At 42.1% G+C, this 15,655-nt stretch overlaps 1 protein-coding gene across 2 annotated transcripts in view; it reads right to left on the bottom strand.

Moving 5' to 3' along the window:
• Positions 1 to 8,534: 8,534 nt before the first annotated feature.
• LOC132401715 (calcium-activated chloride channel regulator 1-like) overlaps positions 8,535 to 15,655 on the bottom strand; it is a 77,122-nt gene continuing 70,001 nt past the window's right edge. For both annotated transcript variants that reach the window (XM_059983828.1, XM_059983829.1), the window contains 2 exons: positions 15,020 to 15,244; positions 8,535 to 9,802 (listed from right to left, as the gene is read on the bottom strand). In XM_059983828.1, coding sequence (XP_059839811.1) covers positions 9,366 to 9,802; positions 15,020 to 15,244 — 662 coding nt within the window. In that variant the 3' untranslated portion in view covers positions 8,535 to 9,365. The remainder of the gene's footprint in view (positions 9,803 to 15,019; positions 15,245 to 15,655) is intronic.

The following is a 15,655-nucleotide window of genomic DNA, read 5'->3' as shown; positions in this document are numbered from 1 at the left end:
GGCTCGCTAACCTTTCTTAAATGAGGAACCAAAACTTGAGTGGTACTCTGAGTGTAACCACACCAACCCCATGTAACTGATCTATTTTTAACCTCATTGCAATAAAGGCCAATGTGCTCTCTGTTTTGTCTAATAATGTTTGTGTTTCATGTACAAGAGTATTTAGGCGCCTCTGTGTTCTACTCATTTATAGTGTCGCTCCACTTAGACAGCTATTTTCAATGGGAAAAATTCCAATGCACTCCAGTTTAACAAGCTCCACTCGTCGAGTTTTCACCCACTCACCCTATCTATTTAGAACCTGCTGCAGAGATGGTCATGGAAAAGTACCTCGCAGAAGTAGGCCTTTCGGCCCATCTAGTCCATGCTGAACCAGTTAAGCCGTCTACTCCCATCAACCTGCACCGGGATCATAGTCCTCCATACATGTAACATCTATGTACCTATCCAAACTTCTCTTGAATGTTGAAATCGAGCTCACTTGCATCACTTGAGCAGGCAGATCGTTCCACATGCTCACAGTCCTTTGAGTGAAGAAGTTTTCCCCTCATGTTCCCCTTAAACCTTTTGCCTTTAACCCATGACCTCTAGTTGCAGTTCTATCCAACCTCAGTGGACATAGCCTGCTTGCACTTGTCCTATCAATATCGGTCAGAACTGAAGAAAAATTGCAGCATGAATTTCTGCCTATCTTTATGAAACAGGCAAATACAGACACTAAATGGAGACACAAAAGACTACAGATGCTGAAATCTGGAATAACAGACAAAGCACTGGATAAACTCGGTGGTATACTCTGCCCCTTTCACTAGCTCATTGAAACAGATGGGAAATGATTGAGGGCCAAGAAATAATCCTTTGCATTCCACTTGTTGCAACCTCCTAACCCGAAAGGACTTATTTATTCTGACGGATATGGCAACTGCTCTGCTCTGAGCTGTCAGAATCTGCAGAGAGGGGTAAACTCTGCCATCATCACCAAAGTTCCTGCTAAGGTGGGCGCGCAGACATTTTTTGTTACTAGTGCACAGAGGAATTGAAACTGCACACATTCTACCTCTTTGGCATGTTAAGTATATTTCCCCACCGTACACAGTCATATTTCCATTTCTGGTTTCCGATGCAGGCAGTGTTGCCAATGTGGAGTTTGCGATGATTTGGCTGCAGTATTTAGAACTATCTTATTTATACTGTTTTTATTGAAGAAATTATTGATTCGCTATGTCAAATTTCAAAGAAGCAAAGGGCGCGTAGGGGAAACGAACTACTACTTACTTTAAAGTGGAATGGCTTAATGACCATTGTAAACAACTTTAAAAACATGAAAAGACTGATATTATTACATGCTGTCATACGGTACATGTGAAATAAGATTCATTGTTGTGTATAATTTTGTTCCTTGTAAACAATGAACAACAAACTGAACTTGGTAGTTTATTATCCTTAGAATATCTTCAAGTTTACTTCCACTTATAAATTCAATGCGCACATGTTATTGTCACTGGACAAAAAATTGCACAGCACAAGAGTTTTGCACACCCTGGTCATTACAAATTTATGGGAACATTGCTTCCATGAAGGTGGACTGGATAGAACATTGCTTCAGGAAGGTTAACAGTAATTGTCAAGGGTGCCTGTCACACTGGCCATTCCCTTTCATTGATTCTTTCACTGTTTCTATAATGTTTCTTGGATGTATTGAACATGCCTGCAAGATTTTGGGCTGAGACCTTTCATCAAGTCCTGATGAGGGACTCAGTCTGAAATGTCAACTGTCTATTTTCCCTCCTGAGTTCCCCCAGTGTTTTTGTGTCTTGTTTCCTTCCCAGTAATGCTGCCATATTCTTGACCGTAATTCTATCTCTTACGTTAGCGTCATTTAGACATTACTTTTCACACTTCCTCAATTTACAAAACAGTACTTTGCAACATTCCACCAATTTTCTGTTCATTAATATGCATACAGTGGCCACTTTATTAGGTACCCCTTGTGCCTAATAAAGGAGCCATTGTGTGTATGTTTATGGTCTCAGACCAGAAGAACATAAGTCATAGGAACAGAATCAGCCCATTGGATTTGTTCCACCATCCCATCATGACTGATCCCAGATCCAACGCAACCCCAGACACCGGCCTTCTTGTCACATCCTTTGATGCCCTGATTGACCAGGAAATGATTGACTTCCACCTAAAATATACCCATGGACTTGGCCTCCAATGCAGTCTGTGGCAGACATTCTACAGATTCACTACTCTCTGGCTGAAAAAAAATTCCTCCTTACCTCTGTTCTAAAAGGTCGCTCCAATCTTGAAGCTAGGTCTTCATGTTCTGGATGTCCCCCCCCTTCCCGTCAGAGGAAACTTCCTCTCCACATCCACCCTATCTAGTCCTTTCAACATTCGGTAGATTTCAATGAGATTCTCCTGTATTCTTCTAAATTCCAGTGAATACAGGCCAAACGTTGCCAAATGCTGCTCAAATGTTAACCTCTTCATCCCTGGAATCCACCTTGTGAACTTCTGCTGGACTCTCTCCAATGACAATACATCCTTTCTGAGATATGGGGCCCAAAACTGTTGATAATACTCCATGTGCGGCCTGACTAGCGACTTATAAAGCCTCAACATTATCTTCTTGCTTTTCCCTTGAAATAAATGCCAACATTGCATCTGCCTTCTTCATCAGAGACTCAACCTGTAAATTAACCTTCATGGAGTCTTGCACAAGAACTCCCAACTCCTGTTGCACCTCTGATGTTTGAACTTTCTCCCTATTTAGATAATAGTCTGCACAATTGTTCCTTTTACCAAAATGCATGATCATACATTTCCCAACACTGCATTCCATCTGCCACTTCTTCGCCCATTCTTCTAATTTGTCTAAGTCCTGCTGCAATCACATTGCTGACTGATACTATCTAACTAATTCAACCTTTCTACGTATCATCCACAAACTTTGCCACAAAGCCATCAATTCCATTAATGACAAACAATGTGAACAGTAGTGTCCCAATACTGACCCCTGAGGAAAACCACTACTCACCGGCAGCTTACCAGAAAAAGCCCCTTTCATCCCCACTCGCTGCCTCTTGCCTGTCAGCCATCCATGTCAGTATCTTTCCAGTAATGCCCTAATATTTTATCTTGTTAAGCAGCCTCATGTGTGGCACCTTATCAAATGCCTTCTGAAAATCCAAGTAAAAGACACCCACTGCCTCTCCTTTATCCACTCTGCTTGTTACTTCCTTGAAAAAATCTAGTAGATTTGTCAGGCAAGATTTCCCTTGACAGAACCCTTGCTGACTTTGATTTATTTTATCATTAGTCTCCAAGTATTTCAAAACCACATCCTTAATAATAGACTCCAACACTTTCCCAACCACTGAGGTTAGGCTAACTGGCTTATAATTTCCTTTCTTTTGCCTTCCTTCCTTTTTAAAGAGTGGAGTGACATTTGCAATCTTTGTATATCCTTTGATGTTCAGCTCTCAACTATGGCCTTCTTTCAGCTATGACTCAGTGATGTTCACAACCTCTTACCGACCAATCTCTAATGGTGCTATGAGTTTGTTCACCTTATGCTGAATGCTACACACGTTTAAATTCAGCACCTTTAGTCCTGCATTCTTTCCCCTTTTAAATTTTCCTTCTGTGGTACAATTTAACTCTTTTTTTCTGTCTGCATTTGTACCCATTCATTGGCTTGTCCTTCCTTACATTCATAGAAACACAGAAATCCTACAGCACAATATAGGCCCTTCGGCCACAAAGTTGTGCTGTACATGTTCGTACCTTAGAAATTACTAGGCTTACCCATAGCCCTCTGTTTTTCTAAGCTCCATGTACCTACTTAGGAGACTCTTAAAAGACCCTATCGTATCTGCCTCCCCACCATTGTTGGCTGGCCATTACACGCACTCACCACTCTCTGCGTAAAAAACACCCCAGGCATCTCCTCTGTACCTACTCCCCAACACCTTAAACCCATGTCCTCTTTGGGCAACCCGTTCAGACCTGGGAAAAAGCTTCTGATTGTCCACACTATCAATGCCTCTCATCATCTTATACACCTCTATTAAATCACCTCTCATCCTCCGTCGCTCCAAGGAGAAAAGGCCAAGTTCACTCAAACTGCTTTCATAAGGCATGCTCCCCAATCCAGGCAACATCCTTGTAAATCTCCTCTACACCCTTTCTATGGCTTCCACATCCTCCCTGTAGTGAGGCAGCAGGAACTGAGCACAGTTCTCCAAGTGGGGTCTGACCAGGGTCCTCTTGGCTCCTGAATTCAATTCTATGATTGATGAAGGCCAATACACCATATGCCTTTTTAACAACAGAGTCAAACTGCCCAGCTGCTTTGAGTGTCCTATGGACTTGGACCCCAAGATCCCTCTGATTCTCCACACTGCCAAGAGTCTTAGCATTAATGCTATATTCTGCCATCATATTTGACCTACCAAAATGAACCACTTCACACTTATCTGGGTTGAACTCCGTCTGTCACTTCTCAGCCCAGTTTTGCATCCTATCAATGTCCTGCTGTAACCTCTGACAGCCCTCCATATTATCTACAACACCTCCAACCTTTGTGTCATCAGCAAACTTACTAACCCATCCCTCCACTTCCTCATTCAGGTCATTTATAAAAATCACGAAGAGAAGGGGTCCCAGAACAGATCCCCGAGGCACACTACTGGTCATCGACCTCCATACAGAATATGACTCCTGTACAACCACACTTTGCTTTCTGTAGGCAAGCCAGTTCTGGAACCATAAAGCAATGTCCCCTCGGATCCCATGCCTCATTACTTTCTCAATAAGCCTTGCACGGGGTACCTTATCAATGTCTTGCTGAAATCCATATACACTACATCTATTGCTCTACCTTCATCAATGTGTTTAGTCACATCCTCAAAAAATACGATTAGGCTCATAAGACATGACCTGCCTTTGGCAAAGCCATGCTGACTATTCCTAATCATATTATGCCTCTCCAAATGTTCATAAATCCTGCCTCTCAGGATCTTCTCCATCAACTTACCAACCATTGTGGTAAGACTCACTGGTCCATAACTACCTGGCCTATCTCTACTCCCTCTCTTGAATAAAGGAACAACATCCGCAAACCTCCAGTCCTCCAGAATCTCTCTTGTCCCCATTGATGATTCAAAGATCATCGCCAGAGTCTCAGCAATCTCTTCCCTTGCCTCCCACTGTAGCCTGGGGTACATCTCTTTCAGTCACGGCGACTTATCAAACTTGATGCTTTCCAAAAGGTCCAGCACATCCTGTTTCTTAATATCTACATGCTCAAGCTTTTCAGGCTGCTGCAAATCATCACTACAATCACCAAGAACCTTTTCCATAATGAATACTGAAGTAAAGTATTCATTGAGTACCTCTGCTATTTCCTCCGGTTCCATACACACTTTCCTACTGTCACACTTGATAGGTCCCATACTTCCACGTCTTATCCTTTTACTCGTCACATACTTGGAGAATGTTTTGGGGTTTTCCTTAATCCTGCCCGATAAGGCCTTCTCGTGGCCCCTTCTACCTCTCCTAATTTCCTTTTTACCCTCCTTCCTGTTAGCCATATAATCTTCTAGATCTTTAACATTACCTAGCTCTCTGAACCTTTTGCAAGCTTTCCTTTTCTTCTCAACTAGATTTATTACAGCCTTTGTACACCACGGTTCCTGTATCTTACCATAAATTCACTGTTTCACTGGAAAGTACCTGTGCAGAACTCCACTCAAATATCCCCTGAATAGCTTTCTCTGAGAACATCTCTTTCCAATTTAAGCTTCCAATTTCCTGCCTGATAGCCTCATAATTCACCCTACTCCAATTACACACTTTTCTAACTTGTCTGTTTCTATCTCTCTCCAATGCTATTATAAAGGAGTTAGAATTATGATCACTATCTCCAAAATGCTCTCCCACTGAGAGATCTGACACCTGACCAGGTTCATTTCCCAATACCAAATCAAGTACAGCCTCTCCTCTTGTAGGCTTACCTACATACTGTGTCAAGAAGCCTTCCTGAACACACCTAACAAACTCTAACCCATCTAAACCCCTTGATCTAGGGAGATGCCAATCGATATTTGGGAAATTAATATCTTCCATTATGGCAATTCTGCTATTATTACACCATTCCAGGATCTGTTTCCCTATTTGCTCCTTGAAATCCCTGTTACTATTGGGCGGCCTATAAAAACACCCAGTAAAGTTATTGACCCCTTCCTGTTCCTAACCTCCGCACACAGAGACTCCATAGACAATCTCTCCATGGCATCCACCTTTTCTGCAGCCGTGACACTGTCTCTGATCAACAGTGCCAAGCCCCCACCTTTTTTGCCTCCCTCCCTGTCCTTTCTGAAACATCTAAAACCCGGCACTTGAGGTAACCATTCCTGTCCCTTATTACAAGTCTCTGTAATGGCCACCACGTCATATCTCCAAATACTGATCCACGCTCTAAGCTCATCCACTTTGTTCACAACACTCCTTGTGTTAAAATAGACACACCTTAAACCTTCAGTCTGAGCGTGTCCCTTCTCTGTCACCTGCCTATCCTCCCTCTCGCACTGTCTACAAGCTCTCTATTTGTGAGCCAACCTCCTTTTCCTCAGTCTCTTCAGTTCGGTTCCCATCCCCCCAACAATTCTAGTTTAAACTCTTCTCAGTAGACTTAGCAAACCTCCCCGCCAGGATATTAGTCCCCTGGGATTCAAGTGCAACCTGTCCTTTTCGTACAGGTCACATCTGCCCCAAAAGATTTCCCAATGATCTAGAAATCTGAATCCCTGCTCCCTGCTCCAATGTCTTCAGCCATGCATTTATCCTCCACCTCATTTTATTCCTATTCTCACTGTCACGTGGCACAGGTAGTAATCCTGAGATTCCTCCCTTTGCGGCCCTGCTTCTTAACTTCCTTCCTAACTCACTGAAGTCTTTTGTCAGGACCTCTTCCCTTTTCCTATCTATGTCACTGGCACCAATACATACCATGACCTCTGGCTGTTCTCCCTTCCACTGAAGGATATCTTGGACATGATCTGACATTCATGTTACATCCATCATACATTTTTAAACCTGCTGACTTATCCTCAGTTCTATTACACTGGTTCCCATCATTCTGCCATATTAGTTCAAATCACTCCCAACAGCTACAGTAAACATGCCCACAAGAATATTTTGTGGGCCAAAGGGCCTGTATTGTTCTGTAGGTTTTCTATGTAATATTGGTCCCCTTCGGAAGCAAGTGCAACTCGTCCCTTTTGTACAGGTGCCATCTGCCCCCGAAGTGTCCGAATTATCCAAAAATCTGAATCCCTATTCCCTGCTCCAATTCTTCAGCCATGCATCTATCTGCTGCTGTTGCCCATTTACTTCAGAGTTCGACAAGTGCATTCAGAGATGTCCCTTCTGCACACTGCTGTGGACTCTGGAGTCCATTGTGCTGAAATGAATGGCTTATCATATTGTGAGTGTATGATGGTTCTTGGCCTGTACACACTGAAGTATAGAGGAATGATTGGGAGTGGGGAGGGGGGTATATCTTTGAAATCCTTCGAATGGTGAAAGGTCGAGATAGAGTAGATGCAGATGGGATGTTTCCTTTTGTGGAGGAGTCTAGGATAAGAAGATACAATCTCAGAATAGAGCGATGTTCGTTTACAATGGAGATCAGGAGTAATTTCAGGATACAATGGAGATCAGGGTGGTGAATCTGTGGAATTCATTACCACAGGCAGCTGTGGACGGCAGGTCATTGGGTGTATTTAAGGCAGAGGTTGATTTGTACTTAAGTTAGGGCGTGAAAGGTTATGGGGAGAAGGCAGGAAAATAGGGTGGAGAGTGAAATGCAACAACCATAATGAAATAGCGAAGCTGATACAAAGGACCAAATAGACTAATTCTGCCCTATGTCCTTATGGTCTAAAATCCCAGGGGATCAGCAGTTTCTGAGATACTCAAGCTATCCTGTCTGGCACCAACAAGAATTCCACTAAGATCAAAGTCACTTAGATCACACTTTTTCCCAGTCTGATATTTGGTATGAACAACAACTGAATTTCTTTACCATGTCTGTATGATTTTTTGCACTGAATTGCTGCCATGTAATTTAATAATTAGATATTTGTATTGATAAATAAGTGTACAGGTGCACCTAATAAAGTGGCCACTGGGTGTACTTACTGTTGTACTCATTATTACCATGTATTCTGGTTAGTCTGTTAGCGTCACGCAAGGTATTTAATTGCACCCTGGTGTCAATGACAATAAATCATTCTGACCCTGGTGTCTATGACAATAAATCATTCTAACCCTGGTATCAGTGACAATAAAACAATCTGAATCTGATTTATCCCTCTCTTCTGTGTACCCAAATTCATCAATCCATGTCAACATACTTCCACCAATACTTTAAAGTTTCTCTTCACCAGACTTTTATGTAGCATAAAATAGTTATGAATAATCAGTTTATTCACACAAAGGAGACAACATTTTCAATGGAAATATTTTATTTGTGCATAGCAAAAGGAAATGCTACAAAATTAGTCCATTTTACATATTGTCCATTTCACATACATGGTTGAGCGAGCTGGGGTTTTTCAATGCGAGGTGACTTGATGAAGCTGTGTAAGATAAGAGCCACTTATAGAGTAGAGAGCTAGCACTTTTTTGTTCCCCAGGGCAGAAAAGCTAATCTAAGTTGGCATAATTTTAAAGTGATTGGTGGAACATATTGGGAATATGTCAGAGGTACTTTTTTTTACATAGAGAATGGTGTGTGTGTGTGTGTGTGTGTGTGGGGCATGGTGATAGAGACAGATACATTAGGGCAGGGGTTCCCAGCCTGGGGTCCATGGATCCCACAGTTAATGGTAGAGGTCCATGGCATAAAAAAAGTTGGAAACATTTAAGAGACTCTTAGATATGTATACGAATAAATGAAACATGGAGGGCTTTGCGGGAGAGGTGTGTTAGATTGATTTTGGAGTAGTTTAAAAGGTTGGCTCAGATTTCTAGCTGAATGGCCTGTACTGTGCTGTATTGTTCTATGTTCTACTTTCTACATCTGTATTGAATACATGAATTTGCTCAGATTCAAAGAGCTGGGAACCTTGGTTTCAGCTCCCTGAAGTATAACCAGTACAGATCAGTGTAAAGCCTGGAGAATTAACATATAGTCATTGAGGGTGAACTTTGCACAGGTATTCCCCCAATTGCTATAATCCTGGAATATCGATCATATATTGGAAAACTGAATTTGGATCATATTCTGATTTTCCCCTTTCTAACCCAGTCCCTGAAATGAAACCCAGTTAAGTGCTCAAATCTAGGCAATTTTAATTGCAAGCAACTTCGTCATTCCTTTTGTAAAATTTCTGTGCATTTTCAAGATGTATTTGCTTCCTTTTCCTTCGTTGATACACAATGCAAAGACTGAGACCAATAAATTTACACAGAATAATTACAACTATTAATGGAATCCAACATTTCCATGATATATAAGTGGAACAACGTCCCTCAGCCGAAAACACAAAGGAAGATACCTTGGCTATGTTTGACAGCTCAGAAGATTGATTGTTCTGGTCATATGCACGCACAGCAAAGTAGATCACTGCCCCATTTCCCATGTTTGGCTTCTCAAAGTAAACAGTTAGTGTTTCTTTGGAGCCGTAAGGTTGCGGAATCATGATAGTCGTGTTAACTAGTTGAGCTTTGGTAAAATTATCTCGTAGTTGTAGCAGTTTGTCACTTGTTCTCACTTCATAATGAGATGCTAAAAAAGATAGAAGATTTATTTTAATGTATTTTTATATACTTAGTGGCTACTTTATCAGGTATCGGGTATTCTTCATCAGCTAATCTGAACTCTTCATACGGCAACAACTTAATGCATAAAGGTATGCAAACATGGTCAAGAGGTTCCATTGTTCAGACTAAACATCAGAATTGTGAGGAAATGTGATCAAAGTGATTTTGATCATGGAATGATTGTTAGTGCCAGAGAGAGTGATTTGAGTATCTCAAATACTCTGTGATCTTCACACACAACAATCCTCAGAGTTTACAGAAAAACAAAAAAAATCTTTGAGTGAGTGTTACCTTTATGATGAAAAAGATCAGAGAAGAAGGCCAGAATAGCTCAAGCTGACAAGAAGGCAATGGTAACTCAAATAACCATGTGTTCCAACAGTGGTGAGCATCTTTGAACACACATCACATTGATCTTGAAATGGATGGGCTACAACAGCAGAAGATCACAAATATACACTCAGTGTCCATTTTAGTAGGTCCAGGAAATAGAGTGGTTGTGGAGAGGATGTTTCCTGTGGTGGGGGAGTCTAACACCAGAGGACACAGCCTCAGAATAGAGGGGCGTCCTTTTAGAATGGAGAGGAGGAAGAATTTCTTTAGCCAATGAGTGGTGAATCTGTGGAATTCATTGCCACAGGCAGTTGTGAAGGCCAAGTTATTGGGTAATTTTAAGGCAGAGGTTGATAGATTCTTGTTTAGTCAGGGCATGAAGGGATACGGGGAGAAGGCAGGAAATTAGGGGTGAGAGGGAAAATGGATCAGCCATGATGAAATGGCAGAATTGGGAAATGAACCTGTTCAGGTGTCAGATCTCTCAGTGAGAGAGCATTTTGAGGATAGTGAAACAATATTTATTATTATTGTTTCTTTTTCTTCTAAACGCATCTCAAATCTGAATCTGACCAACAACTTTAACCCCAATTATAACCCCAGCATCAAACCTAACCTTAGTCCTAATCCTATCCCCAGTCCCAATCCTAACCTCAATACCAACCCTAACCTGAAATTTAACCATAGATTCTGATCTACCAAAGCAAAAGATAGGTTCAAACTTTAAAGAGTCTGAGAGAGGAAATGAGGAAGATATTGTTTATCATAATAATAGTGACAGTAACTGAAAGCTCAAGTTTAAATTAATTGACAAAAGACTTAGTAATATGCAGAGTTAGTATTCTGGTGGGATGTGAAGAGGAAGAACTATAATGGGCACTCACAAACACAAAAAAATCTGCAGAGGGTGGAAATCCAAGGAACATATACAAAATGCTGGGGAAACTCAACAGGCCAGGCAGCATCTATGGAAATAAATAAACGATCGATGTTTCAGGCCGAGACCCTTTAGCATGGCTTCCTTTCGAGTCCTGATGAAGGGTCTTGGCCTGAAACGTTGACTCTTTACTTTTTTCAATGGACGCTGCCTGGCTTGCTGAGTTCCTACAGCATTTCGTGCATGTTGACCATAAGGGGAACTGCTGAGATCTGAAGAGAAGGTGGAAACAAGTTCAGCAGCAGCTTTCAAAAAGATTGGGACTGCTGAGCGATGAGAAAGATCAGAAACCAGTAGGATGAATGGATAGTCCTTGTACAATACAGACCAACAAGGCCCAGCTGGTTTTATATGTAGTTTCACATATTCAATGATAAAATGGGAAAGAAAGAAAGGAAGAAGCTCTCATCATCTAAATAGTTAGCAATAGTTTCCAATGAAAAGTCAGATAAAAATTCAATTTTAGTGGAACGTGCATTATTAAACACAATAATGTAAATCTTACTATCTCACAACTTCTTTATTATGTACTCCATTACATTTTCTTTGATCATAAAATGTTAGACATAGAAGCAGAATTGGGCCATTCAGCCATCAAACCTACTCCACCATTCCATCATGACCGCTTTATTATCCCTTTCAGTTCCATTCTCCTGCCTTCTCCCTGTAACCTTTCATGCCCTGACTAATCAATAACCCATCAACCTCTGCTTTATGTCTACCCAGCGATTTGGGCTCCACAGCCATTTGTGGCAATGAATTTCAGAGATTCACCACCTTCAAGCTAAAATAAGGCATGATGACTTAGCATCAAATAACACTTAACAATGCTTATGCTAATGCTTATGCTTTATAGCTGCAGAGAAATGTGTGTATGTGTGTGCATGCGCATTTGAATGTGCCTGTGCACATGTATGTGTGTGTGCGTGTGTGTGTGTGTGTGTCTGCCTGTTTGTCTGTGAGTGATACCTGTAACCAAACCTAAATCAAGAATGCAACTCCTTTAACCTAAGCCAACATTAAACTCAACATTGACTAAAAATTGACTTGAAAGACAGATCCGTCATGGGAACTTGAAAAACAAACTGTGATCAGAACATTCTGTGAAAGGAGTCCTTTTGAATCAGAATCAGGTTTACTAGCATTGACGTATATCTTGAAATTTGTTGTTTTGCAGCAGCAATGCGGTGAATGGGGCCTCCAGGGAGGGGTAGCAGCTCAGGTGAAGGGGCTTGTCATATCCAGTCCAGGGCAGCTCAGTCACCTTTGGGTTCCACTGGACAGTGGCCACAGCTCGGTACACTGCTTCAACAGGTGGGCTATACCAGGTGAGGGTAGCCAGCAGTCTCATACACTGGTGAGATAGGAACATGTCTGTCCTAGCATGCAAAGTCAGCTCCAGCGGACAGGGTGGATGAGACCTACAGTGAGATCCAATGGCCAAGCAGGTGCTACTGTAACACTCCATGGAGAGTGAACGGCCTGACAAGGCACAGAAGACGTCATGGTCATCCTCTGCAACTACGGAAGACCCCAGTTTGTGACGCTTGTTTGTACCACTGGACCTGGACTTCTGAGGTCGAGCGAGTGGAACTGTCCAAGTGGAACAGTTTTTTCACTTTAAAAATTCTCCCGCACAGGTTTCCTGTCATCATTGGACACAATGGCCACCTACCGCAGTGCAATGGAACCAGATGAGATGGATCTTGGCTGGCATGGAGGGGTAGGGCTGAATGGCCTATCTCCCTGTTGTATTGCTCTGTGACTATCACTCTATAAAAAGGAATGTTTCAGAGCAACTTACAAGGGAACTGCAGACAGAACTGTTCACCTTTACGGATAGGAGCTGACTATGCAAGTGATCACAAGGTGATCTGTAATCAGAATTCGAGTTCAAAATATACATGTGTCGTAACTACAGTAACTGTTTAGATCTGAAGCTTTGTAGGATTGTCAGAATGCAGACGCTGTGTCAGTGTGTAGTATTTTGTATCATACACTCAATGGGCAGAATGTACACACGTCATTAGGAACAGCTTTACTCCTGCTCGTTAATGCAAACAACGATTCTGTCAATTGTTTGGCAGCAACTCAATGCATAAAAGCATGTAGATATAGTTAAGAAGTTCAGTTGTCATTCAGACCAAACATCAAAATGGGGAGGAAATGTGATCTAAGTGATTTTCACCGTGGAATGATTATTAGTGCCAGATGGATGATTTGAGTATCTCAGAAACTGTTGATCTCCAGGATTTTCACGCAAAACAGTCTCTAGAATTTACAGAGACTGCACATAATTCAAAAAGAATGAGTGGCAACTCTGTGAACAGAGATGCCTTGTTAATGAGAGAGGTCAGATGAAACGGGCGAGACTAGTTCAAGCTGACAGTAGGTTAGATAATCACACGGCAATAGTGATGAGCAGAAGAGCATTTCTGAACACACAACACATTGAACCTTGATGTGGATGGGCTACAGCAACAGAAGACCATGGACATATACTCAATGGCCACTTTATTAGGTACAGGAGGTAACTTAATGTTTAATTCTTTTGTAACTTCTTTCAATAGTTTATTTAATATGTATTGCTTTATGGTCCCTTAGGATTGTATAGCTGGGAATGGTTATGGGAACAAACTCCTGCTGCCTATTAAATGCTCCCAGTGGTGAGTGCCTCAAATAGTCTCTGACAACCAAGTCCAGCTTCTGGCCTTCATGTGTGGCGTAGCTACCAAGCCCAGTGGAACCATTTCTACTGACAGAAGAGGCAAAGGTGGGTTATTCGTGTCTTAAAACCAGGGAAATGGGGTTTGCAATGACAGCTCTGCTAGAAGAAGGAAAACTCTGATCTCAAACTTCTGCTGCCTTGCAGCAATACCCACTCATGGGGAAGGCTTTGGGAGTAAACACTGAAGGAAAAATCCAGAACTGGAATCCCTAAGGCAGTGACATTGAGCTCAATACTGACTGGCGACTCCTGCAATGCTTCTGGTACTAAACTGTATCTGCTGTTCCTTTGGGTTCATCAGATACATGGAGAGGGGGAGATTCTTTTTATATGCATCTGTTAGTTTAGAGAGACCATGGATGTGTGCTTTGGAAAGTTTCCAGGAAGCAGGCCTGGGCAGGGTTGTATGGGAGACTGACAGTTGCCCAGGCTGCAAGTCTCCCCTCTCCAGGCCACCGATGTTGTCCAAGTGAAGGGCAAGAACCGACACAGCTCTGCACTGGTTTCGTCGCAGAGCAATGTGTGGCTAAGTGCCTTGCTCAAGGACACAACTCACTGCCTTAGCTGAGCTCGAACTAGCGACCTTCAGATTACTAGACCAATGCCTTAACCACTTGGCCACGTGCCAACACAGAGGGGGAGTTTGTAACATGGGTAACAACTGTCCAGGCTTGCATATCTAAACAGCTAGGATGCAATATCCATGGCCAACTCTGACTGACGGAGGCCCTCAGTCATAGTGTTTTATATTATAATATTCGTGTATCACTCTGTATCACTTTCGCCAATCACCTTTCCAGCTCTTAGCTTCATCCCACCCCCTCCGGTCTACTCCTATCATTTCGCATTTCCCCCTCCCCCCACTACTTTCAAATCTCTTACTATCTTTCCTTTCGGTTAGTTCTGACGAAGGGTCTCGGCCCGAAACATCGACAGCGCATCTCACTATAGATGCTGCCTGGCTTGCTGTGTTCCAACAGCATTTTGTGTGTGTTCGTGTATTAACAATGCTTCAAATAACTCTGCATTGTCCCTTTGTGTTTTGACTTGATTTAATCCACCCAAATAGCATCAAATCAGGTATACAATATGTGACAGCTCTCTACATGTCCATGCAGGTTGTCAAAGTTCAAACCTAGAAAGCAAAACTATTTTTTAAGTAACTTCAGCCTAGCCAGAGTTACCTGATCCATGGTCATAGTCTCCTCCTGGTGCCGTCCATTCCAGTTGAATGTTATTCTCAAGTAATGCTCCTTGAAGGTCTGTGATTTTACTTGGTGGGAAGTCAATAGCGGGTATGAGGGGAAGCGAAATTGATCCTCCTGCTTGAACCCTGTTGAAGTCTCCTATTTCTCTATTAAAATCTTCTTCAAAAACGTCAGGTTCTAATGAGTTTATTTCAATATTTCCTAAATGGAGAAAAGGATATGCATATTTATTTCCTAACTTTGTGGGTTTAAATGCCTCATAACGTTAAATTCATAGCTGTTGTTATTTCTGAGGACCAGTCCTGGGCTCAGCTTGTAAGTGCAATTATGAAGAAAGCATGGCACCACCTCAACTTCCTTAGCCGTTTGTGGAAATTCGGCATGACATATAAAGTTTTGACAAACTTTTATAGATGTGTAGGGCCGAGTATATTGACTGGTGGCATCACAGTCTGGCAAGGAAACACCAGTGCCCTTGAATGGAAAATTCTACAAAGAGTGGTGGATATGGCCCAGTCCATCATGGGTAAATCCCTCCCAACCATTGAGCTCTGTTAAATGAAACTCTGTAATAGGAAAGCAGCATCCATCAGATGGGACCCCCCACCAGCC

The sequence above is a fragment of the Hypanus sabinus genome, chromosome 11 (genome assembly GCF_030144855.1).
Source record: "Hypanus sabinus isolate sHypSab1 chromosome 11, sHypSab1.hap1, whole genome shotgun sequence".
NCBI lineage: Eukaryota > Metazoa > Chordata > Chondrichthyes > Myliobatiformes > Dasyatidae > Hypanus > Hypanus sabinus.
The sequence above is the reverse complement of the archived record's forward strand: the minus strand, read 5'-3'. Positions and strand labels throughout refer to the sequence as shown.